Source organism: Nothobranchius furzeri, chromosome 18, assembly GCF_043380555.1.
Source record: "Nothobranchius furzeri strain GRZ-AD chromosome 18, NfurGRZ-RIMD1, whole genome shotgun sequence".
NCBI classification, from domain to species: domain Eukaryota; kingdom Metazoa; phylum Chordata; class Actinopteri; order Cyprinodontiformes; family Nothobranchiidae; genus Nothobranchius; species Nothobranchius furzeri.
In genome coordinates this window covers 28,562,262-28,572,105 of record NC_091758.1, presented here as the reverse complement: position 1 = coordinate 28,572,105, position 9,844 = coordinate 28,562,262, and the positions used below count along the sequence as shown (strand labels likewise).

General features: G+C 38.9%; 1 protein-coding gene across 2 annotated transcripts; it reads right to left on the bottom strand.

The window, feature by feature from the left end:
- Positions 1-1,440: 1,440 nt before the first annotated feature.
- LOC107392231 (protein delta homolog 1) lies at positions 1,441-8,194 on the bottom strand. 2 transcript variants are annotated; one of them, XM_015969907.3, is made up of 7 exons: positions 8,009-8,193; positions 7,887-7,901; positions 7,607-7,689; positions 7,359-7,422; positions 6,892-7,022; positions 6,297-6,438; positions 1,441-3,101 (listed from the first exon to the last, which is right to left on the bottom strand). In XM_015969907.3, the coding sequence occupies exons 3-7, from the start codon at positions 7,659-7,661 to the stop codon at positions 2,312-2,314; spliced, it is 1,182 nt and encodes a 393-aa protein (XP_015825393.3). In that variant the 5' UTR covers positions 7,662-7,689; positions 7,887-7,901; positions 8,009-8,193; the 3' UTR covers positions 1,441-2,311. The 2 variants fall into 2 exon arrangements, with proteins under 2 accessions (XP_015825393.3, XP_054597627.2); XM_054741652.2 differs by lacking the exon at positions 7,887-7,901 and having other exon boundaries at positions 8,009-8,194.
- Positions 8,195-9,844: the final 1,650 nt, after the last annotated feature.

The window sequence follows — 9,844 nt, the reverse complement described above, 5'->3', positions numbered from 1 at the left end:
GTCGCCATTTACGGGGGAAGGGTCCTGGTTACGCTTCATCGTAATATCAAGTTGTTGATAATGGAAAAAGTAGTTTGATATTTTTAAAGCTGAGTACTCTAATTGGCCGTTAGCATTGCTAGCTCAATGTTAGCATCTAGCCTGCTTAACCCGATAAAGTAAAACAAAAAGATGTTGTGGCTTCTTAGGGGTACAAGAAATAACTTCTGGGTCGCTCCAGTTAACTGGTTTAGGATCTTTACAAAACTGTTTTGTCGACCGGTGTCGAATTACAAATGTCAGTACAGACTCAGAAACCCTGCAGGTTCACAAAAAGTAAACAAAGACTACGTCCGTCTTCAGCCTTCATAAAAAGACAAAAAAATAAAGAGCCAGCTAAGATGTAATGATGCCATTTGATTATTTCACTGTAAAATTCCTACTTATTGTATATCTAACCAGCTATGTGACCCTTAACCGTTGACCTGTTAGTGTATGAAATGTAACATGTATGTCTGTGATGTCTGCTTTGTCTCATATGTGCTATAATCCAGCATAGATGCATATATTGAAACATTAACAGCTCATTAATGGTTAATCCCGTATGAAAAGAACAAATGACATGTCAATTTGCATTTTATGATTTTACCGTTCATTTGTTTGTGGTCATTTTAAACTGTGTATTCCTGTTTATGCTAACTGATGTGATTTCTTCCCTTCATAAATTATTTGTCATGCCATCCCTAGTGATTTTATTTCTGTCTTTTTTGTGTAATTTGACATTTTCTGAGCTTCCTGTGGGTTTCTTCATTTGCCCATCTCAGATAGATCTACGCAAGTACATATTCATGCCGAATGTTTTAAATATTACTTTTTCTTTCAAATGTTAAACTAACAAAAACTAAATGGAAGATATATATATATATATATATATTTAATATGAGTAATTTATATAAATTTCTCATTTTTGTTATCACTTATAGAATTTGAATTGACATCTTGTTATTGACAAAAAACATGGAGTAAATAAAAAATGCATTTATAGGAAGGGTAAAATAGCAGGCAGCTGAACCACAAGGTGGAGACAAAGACGGTTAGATCCGAGATCAGGGAAGCACCTGCATGTTGGCATTTAACAGATAATTTTGCTCCAGGAATTCATTTTCTATGCAGAATAAAGAGCAGATGTTTGGTTTTCTGAGCAGGTTTTAGGTGGTGCTACAGGACACATTTAAAACCAGCTAATGCACTTCATGAACTCTGCAGACGCTTGTTCAAGTGGCGTAAACCGATAAGAAAAAATGCATTGTAATGCAAAAAAAAAAAAAAATCAAAATATATAAGTTTTATAAATATTGAAAGTAGCTTTTTAACTTTTGATGACACAATATAAAACTTTTCCATTAACTTAATTATCCATCTTATTAAAATTCACTTTAGTCTAATGATCACAGAGGAGGCTTTTGCATTTCAGAACGTACTATATATTTAATATAAACAGTTTTCCCATCTTAACTGCCAAATTATTTTTGCATAAATTATGCAAAACTGCAAAAGTACATCAGGGCTCACTGCTGTATATACAAACACATTTAACACAACACTGGCAGGAACATAGAGCTTAAATCTGCAGATTTAACAAGAGCAGAGTTAGTTGTACTGAAAAAATAAACAGATTAGAATAAAATAAATCTTTGGGAAAACACATTTTTACAAGTTTATGTCTAACCATACATTGTAAGATTTTACAATTGAAATGAAAAACTAATGACGCAATTTGTATCCAAGAAAATGAATGACACTACTTAAGGTCACAAATCAGCACATATGTGAGCTAAGGTCACATTAATATGTTCCATGGTGATGGACACCATTTTAATTAAAAACTCATAGCTGTAAATGAGTTAAAATGAGTTTTCCCAACATAACCACAGAACTGGTTTTTAATCCAAGCATGAATAAAATAAAACAGTTTAATTACAAACTTAAGTGGTAGAGGTCACATGCATGGTTATCTTATTTAAATCCAACTTTAATTAAAAAGTCTACTTTGTCCAGACATGGGCTAAAAGTAGAGATAAAGAAACAGCTTTCAAAATCCAAAACATCTCACACAATGTTGTTTTATCAATTAACGTTTTAATGGATTTTATTTTAACTATGACTCAATGGACACTTTTACAATCCAGCTTACTTTTATCCATTTGATCCAGAACTATACATTCACATAGTCCAGTGTCTTAAGTCCACAACTGCACAGCAGGGACAGTGTCGAGGGACATTCATTATGCACTGTCCTCGGAGAGCAGATAACAGTAGGAGGCATGGTAAATCAGATGGAGGTGTAGTGTCCCCCAAAGCTGGAGAGTCTAATTTTTTCTGGCAGGATGATGTTAACCGAGTGCTTGGGCTCTTCCTGGCCTGAGCTGCCAACTTCTTTCAGCAGATGTTCCCGCTGCTGCCGAACAAGCTGGCTGTACTTGGCGTTAGCGAGCCACGTCTGACAGCGGCCAAAGAACACGATCCCGGTGGTACCCAAGATAACCAGACAGGTGAGCAAAGCCAGCATGCCGAAGCAGATGAGTTGACCGTGGGTGATGAGGACGCCAGAAGGGTGCACGGTTTCCTTTAGGGTGATCTTAAGCAGGTCTCTCTCTGGTGGTCTAAGCAGCTTGTGAAACGCGTGAGCTGGGAGGGAGTAGTGCTGTGGAGCCAGAGCAAACACTCTGTGGTCCACCGGCCTGGCACCAGCTGGCTTGGATCTGCTCTTTGGTCTGTGATAAAGGGAACACGTGGGGCCTGCAAACCACTTTTGGCAAATGCACCGAAAGGTTCCATCAGGCTGACCGACGCAGGTTCCCTTGTTGGCGCAGGGCCCACCAGCGCAGGGGGACAGGCTGGTGGTGTCGTTGCACGTGAAACCGGTGAAGCCAGGAGGACAGACGCACGTGAAAGCAAGGCCGTGGTTTGTGCAGTTGCCACTGTTGAGGCAGGGGTTAGGTTGGCAGCTGTCAACAGCAATGTCACAGAAGTCTCCGGAAAATCCAGGAGGACACAAACAGGAAGGGTAAGCTGCCGAGCCACTGGCATCAATGCATGTGCCTCCATTCTGACAAGGAGAGCTGGAGAACAAGAGCAGCACAATGTAAATCCTCTGCAGAGAAAAATATGGTCTGCTATTTATTATTTAAGTTCAGTCCAGACACATTCGTCCTCTTGGAGTAGTTACAAAACACAGAACGAGGATTCACAGCAACGCAGAATATAAATGAGGAAAATTGATGGGACATATTTCAACCGGATTTAAGAGAAACTTTTTAATCATTTGCAACTTAAAAAAACCACCTAAATGTCCTCAAATTTACTGATCAAGTCAAAATTTGATACAAAGCTGATTTTATGATTAAATGATTCTCAAAGAAAACTTTTACCTAAGAAAATCAAGATCTGCATTTATCTAAATTTTTCAAGCTAAAAACTATTAAAGATCAGATTAAAGGTAAAATATGTAAGGATGAATCAATGACATCCTGTGGTCAAACCTGCTGCAGCCGTTTTTCCTAATCAAATGAGTTACTTTCTCACTGCTGCTCTGTGAATTTAATGTCTGTTACCTGCTTCGCATTAAGATTCTGGATGACAAGTAAAGACAACCACACAGTAAGAGGAAAGTAGGTATAGACCTATATCACTTCAACTCATTAACTGCCATTGACGACTGAAGTCGTCATTTGCATTTTATTTATTTTTTTACTGTGTGGGCGTCAGAACGAGTCCCCGCACAGTGAGAATATCCCAGCTCTAAAGCTGATCTTCATCCACGGACGTCACGTGACCAGGAAGCAGGTTATGAAAGAACGGATAACGCTCGAAACACACGGATTCTTCCTGATGCAAGAGGTGAGTCTACTCTTCGTTTTAGGAGTTTTGGCATTGACATCATAGGGAGTTTCAAACTTGGCAATAAAAAAAAATTTGTAATATTTGCCAACAATTAGGTATTTTCCTCCCCCCATGCTCATTGGTATTCTCAAATGGAGGTGGTAATTCCACCCGACACTAATGAAAACAGTATGGCTCGTTTTCTGCACATTAAGAATCTGAACCCGTGACTAGATATAAACAAAAAGTCCTGGCTTTGCCTCTGAAATAATCTACCAGCACCAACTTGTGCGGCATGACTGATCGATGCAGCCGTGCTTCGCAAGCTGCATGCAAAGATAAAAGCCCGGGACAGAAACCAATCAATATCTCTAACAGTACTTTAGACAATTACACAAGACCCTAACACCTTGTCACAGCGAGTCAAAAGGAAAGCAGTCCTGGCACACTTTGACAGCCAAGTAGCAGAGCTGATTAATGGCACAAGAACAAGCTCTGCTCCAGCTGTTCCTCTGTGAAGTGTAGTAGCTTACTCTAAGAGGAAGAGGACAGCTGACAATGCACCATCAATTATGTGTAGGCCAGCGAATTCTGGTTTGACATTCAGGTCAGTAACAGGGCTGCCTGACAGAGAAACTATGGAGGGCTTCAGGTTTGAAGGCACTTGTCATCTAGCTGCATCCCCAAAGAGCCTTTTATATTCTGATGGGCAGAGGAGGATTCCTGTGGGAATCGGATTCATCAGTAATCCGGAAGCGAATAAGGACACTTCAGTAGCTCGAAGAAGTGCTCCAACAAAAAAGTTGGAAACATCAGTCGATCAGCAAGAAACTTTAGTAAAATTTTAGTTCTCATCAGCTCATGAACGTTACCCAAGGAGTTTTGCATCTAAACTGAAATGGTCTCCCATGGTTTTGTAAATCTGATCAAATGTAAGGGATATGTCACTTTACTACTTAGTTTGTCAGAGAATGAAGAAAAAGATGACAATTTTATGCAAAAATCCCCTTATGCATTCTTTTGTGCTGCCATGTTGGTCTCTACTGCCTCCATAAACCCTCCATTTTCTAAATGCTTTTTTATATTTTTACGTTTTTTTTATATTTTTTGTTTTGGTTTTTGTGAAGCGCCTCGTGATTTTTATCTTGAGAGGCGCTATAGAAATGATATTTTCTTCTTCAAACGTGAAAGAACTCCACTCATTCATTTTCTGTCAGTGTTTGGTTTTAAAAATGATGCGCCCCAAACAAGCCGTTTTCAAAAGTTCTTATTTGTGATGTCACAAACAGGGAAAAAAATAGGAGAACCACCCATCACATGCATTTGAGAGCTGCTGCTGGAGAATCAGCAGCTCTACTGAGCCCCTCATATTAGAGCTTCTCAGCTAATAGCAGCCAATCAAAGGATGGGTGGGCGTGGCCAGCTACAGCTTGTTTTCTTTAAAGGGGCAGAGCCCTGAAGCAACACATTTTAACAGGTCAAGAATAAAACTTTTGAAATTGCTTTATGCAAAGAACTTCATGAACATGTCTTTAATTGACCACAAAACAATTACAATAAGAGAAAGTTGTAAGATGTCTCCTTAATGTAAAAGTGCACACAGACAGAAGCTGGGAACATCCGAGTATCCTGCTGTCAAAGGAAGTCTGGTTTTTCTCAATAAGGTTTTGAGAAGTGACAGCTGTGTTAGCTGAATTTGATCTTCAAATGCTGACTTTGAAAGGCTGAAGGCTCTGAAGAGGAATGTAGTTTATAAAACTGCTTAAGTTCAGCCTGGCAGTCACTGATAAAGGAGTCTACGTCTTTCAAGAGAAGAGCTACCAAAATCAAGATGAAAAATGTTTTTAGGGACATGAAAGCTGAAAGCTAAATTTAATTGGTGCCCACAGCACAATTTCATTTTATCTAAATTCCATAAATAATCACTTTACTCACTTCAGCTTCTGCAGCGTTAATTCAAACAAAGGCTTTTTTTAAAGATTCAAAATGTTCTGCTGGTACCTCCATATAACCTTATTTAAATCATTTTTGTTTAAAACAGTGTTTCCACATGACCTCATCTTATTTAAATACATCATTCAGTTAGAGCTTTAAATAGCCTAAAATGGCTTAAAATAAGATATTTTTCAAAGACCTGCAAGAAATTTTATGTTTTTGGTGCTTTTAAAGACTTAAAATCACTTTCTAAAAGCCTCCAAAACAAAGAGAAATAAAAGTTAAAATGCTGATCTATCTTCAGAAAAGGACATTCCACTGCATGTTCATCTAATTATAAATCAGTGTATTTTCTGCTTGCTGCCCCAAAGTGCCAGGGTCGCTCTGCAACAGAACGGTACTGAAACATCTTGCCGTGTGGATCGATTTGCACTCAAGGATAAGGCGTAAAGCACTAAAGGATTTAAACTGTGAGAATAATCATAAAAAGTTTGTAGTACCTGTGTGTAAAGCAGACTTCCTGCTTCAGCTGGCAGTTTTTCCCAGCGTAGCCTTGGGGACACACACAAAGGTATCCCCCCTCTCCCGTCTCGATGCAGGTGGCATTACTGGCACACGGCCTGGATGAGCAGAGGCGAGTATCTGTTGTAAAGAAGATAAAAAAAAAAAAAGGAGGATGCCGTTTTTAGATCTCTGTGCGTCTGTGCTGTCCCCCCCCCCCCCCCCCATCTTTTGTTCCCACTCTCTCCACATCACAGCATCCTGTCATCAAGAACAAGACTGAAAACACAACCAGGCCATCAGCACATCTGCTTGAGCATTAAACAGTGCATGTGAGGATAAGTGGGTCAATCTGGGAGAGAAACCTCCCTTTGCATTTACTTGCTACTTATTTTTAAACAATTTTTATTTAATACAATTGTTCCATTTTAAATGTTTTTTCCAACCCCCTTCATGTATAATTTAAATTAACTTTCACACATTTATAGAAATAGTTGGCTCCCCATATTTGATCAGCTGCCCCTGAGGCTCTGTGACTTGCTCCAATATCCAAGGTGGAGGCAGATAAACATCAGGGACCTTAATGGGACTGACCTTGGTCACACAGGCTGCCCACCCAGCCCTGTTTGCAGATGCACTGCCATGCTTTCTCACATGTGCCGTGCAAACAGCCGGGGAAAGGCATGCACTGATCACAGTTCTCTCCTTGCCACCCTGGTTTACACCTGCAAGGACGAAAAGGAAAATAAAAAATTTTAAAATCTGAACAACCTGGACTATAAATAGCCCCCCCCCCCCCCCCACCCACATCACACCCTCCTCTTATCCCTGATTAAAAAAATATTTAAAATGATTAAATAGTCTAGTAAATTAAATAGATTTTGCTCTATTTGAAAGATTTGGGTGAAAAACGGTGGGTTTGATGAAAATAGAAAATAAAAATCCAGTTTTTCTCTAAATGAGGATCAATTTACTACAACAGTTTATGGAAATACGGTCTAAAAGGCCCGTAGGATGTGAGGCGTCATCTGCAGGAATCTGAGGTAATTTTAGAAACCCACCTGCACTTCCCTGGCTTCTCGCAAAACCCATTTTCTCTGCTGCACCCTGCGCTGCATTCCCAACCTGATGAGGCAAAACAGAAAAAAAGAAAGGTTTTATTTATTTATTTTGCAACAGCAATAAAATAAAAAAACACATTAAACATTTAAAACCATGTATTCATTTTCTGTCTTTCGTTTCGTGCAGAGAATAAAAAGATGTAATTGTGACTGTCGCTGCCAGATGTCTGATGAAAGTCACTGATTACCTTTCACCATGCCTGTCACGAGCAGAATTAGGACCACCCGGATGAGATGCATCATAATTTCAGAGAAGACGACCCTCTTTGTCCTAAGAAGGATGGAGAGCAAACAGATCCGAACGGTTACGACAATTATTTCTGACAAAAGTTATTTCTATGAAAAAGGCGGATTAATACGTTAATTTAAATGCTGGTAATTTTTAAACATAATGCTTCACTATTAGAATTAAAGCTTAATTTTGAATTTCGCTGTAATTAATCGCAGCCTTGGAAATTACCGACGCACCTGAACCATATGCGTCTGCGCCAAATATCCATTACGCGCAGTCATGAGGAAGGAAAGACAAACCTCTCGTTACAAAAACATCTCCACCTCATAAAGATCATCATTTGAATAAAATGTCTTACCTATGTCGTCCCTGTGCTCTGCCTCCGAGCTTCTCCAACCATATTTGACTGGTTTGCTTGCTTCCCTCTTCTCTTCGCTCCCGAATCCAAGCGGCGTTGGGAGGAAAAGTGACACTACAGGTGTACAGGCGGTCTGATTGCTGGAGGTAGACCCAAAGGTTTTGATGGTACTGATTCTGCGTCGTGCTGCGTCCCAGCGCAGTTCGCTCCTCCCACCTCACAGGGGGGTTTGCGTGCTTCCCTCTGGAGAAAAGTCAGATCAGAAATCCAGAGTATTCTTTTAAAATATGTTAGGAAATAGAAACGTGCAGGGAAGCAATCCTCACACGTGTTTGTGATGAAAATGAAGATGGATGCTCTCAAGATGAGCTGCTTGAACTTTTTGCATAAAGAGGCATAAAGTCAAAAGCGCTAGAAGAGCAAATCAAGACTGATCTCTAAACTTCTAAGTTATTATTATTATGATGCATCTTAGAAATGCATGAAAACTTGCTTGCTTTGTTATCTGAGGAAATAAAACTGCAGAAAATGGTTTTTTGCAAGTAGATGTTTTTATTTGGAACTTGGGAGAAATGTTATCAGTGGTTTATGGAATAAAACCACAAATGTTAATTTTACTTAGATACATATACACATACAGGGGCGGTTCTAAGGTGAGTTCCAGGGTGGACCAGTGCCTCCCTGACAGCATGCTTGGATCCCTCTGTGCACCCCCAGCTGAGGGCGGAGCCTAAGCCTAAATAATTACTCTTTCTTTGTGATATTTGAATCTGATGCAAGATGGAACTAAAGCACCTGAATATGTTTATCTGAAATTTAAAAGAGACGCTAAACTAGATATCAAATCTGTTGTAAAATTTATATTTTGCAACTAATTGAAAAGCATTTATATCCGTTTGTAACTGAACTGCTGTTACTATATTGTTGTATTTATTCACTAAAATTTGAAACTGAAGGCGTGTTTGTAATTTTATCTTTCAAACGTGCTTCGCTAACAGAATAGCTGGCCTCAGCCCCCCCCCCCCCCCCCCCCCCCCCCCCATGGTACTTCAGAACTTCCAAGGAGACTTACGTAAAATTATAGACAATATTAAGGGCTTTCATACCTGATGCATGAAATATTTAGAAATAGATATGTCGTTTCATAAATGTTGTTAGTAAAGTAATCTTATTACTTTTATTATAAAAACATAGGACAAAATGCGTCAACTACCTTCATCTACTTTTTGAGGAGAACACTAACTGTGTTAAGGAGATGGGGATTTGGATTGATAAAGTACATTTTTCTCAGAAGTTTAAACTGTTGCTTTATAAAAACATTCCATCCATAAAATGTTTTGTAATTGTGCCTGAATCAAAAACATTCACAACATTGTACTTTCACACGCGCCATATTCTTCTTCTTCTTATTATTATTATTATTATTATTATTGGTGTTCCTGTATCTCTTTAATGGAACAGCTACAGCTGATCAAAGGGAAATAAAGTCAGAACATCATATTTAAAGCAGCTGTTAGATGAAAGTAAACTGTCGCCAGGGTGATTTATAAATGGAAAAATTATCAACTCTTAAATGTTATCATATTTATTCATCAAGTTATTACTACAATAAAAATAAATACAAAATCAAAACCTGAGAAGCATTACAGTTTTTTTCGATTGCTAAAACGCGTTTTTCAAAACTGTACGTTTCTTTCAAAACTGCACACACAAAACCCCAAACCTAACACACAAATTCCTAAACCGTGGCTTCCCTTTGCAACAAAACCCTGCCATCACATATCGTAACTTGTTCCCAAAATGGAACACGTGTTTTCATTTGGTAAACACAGCCAC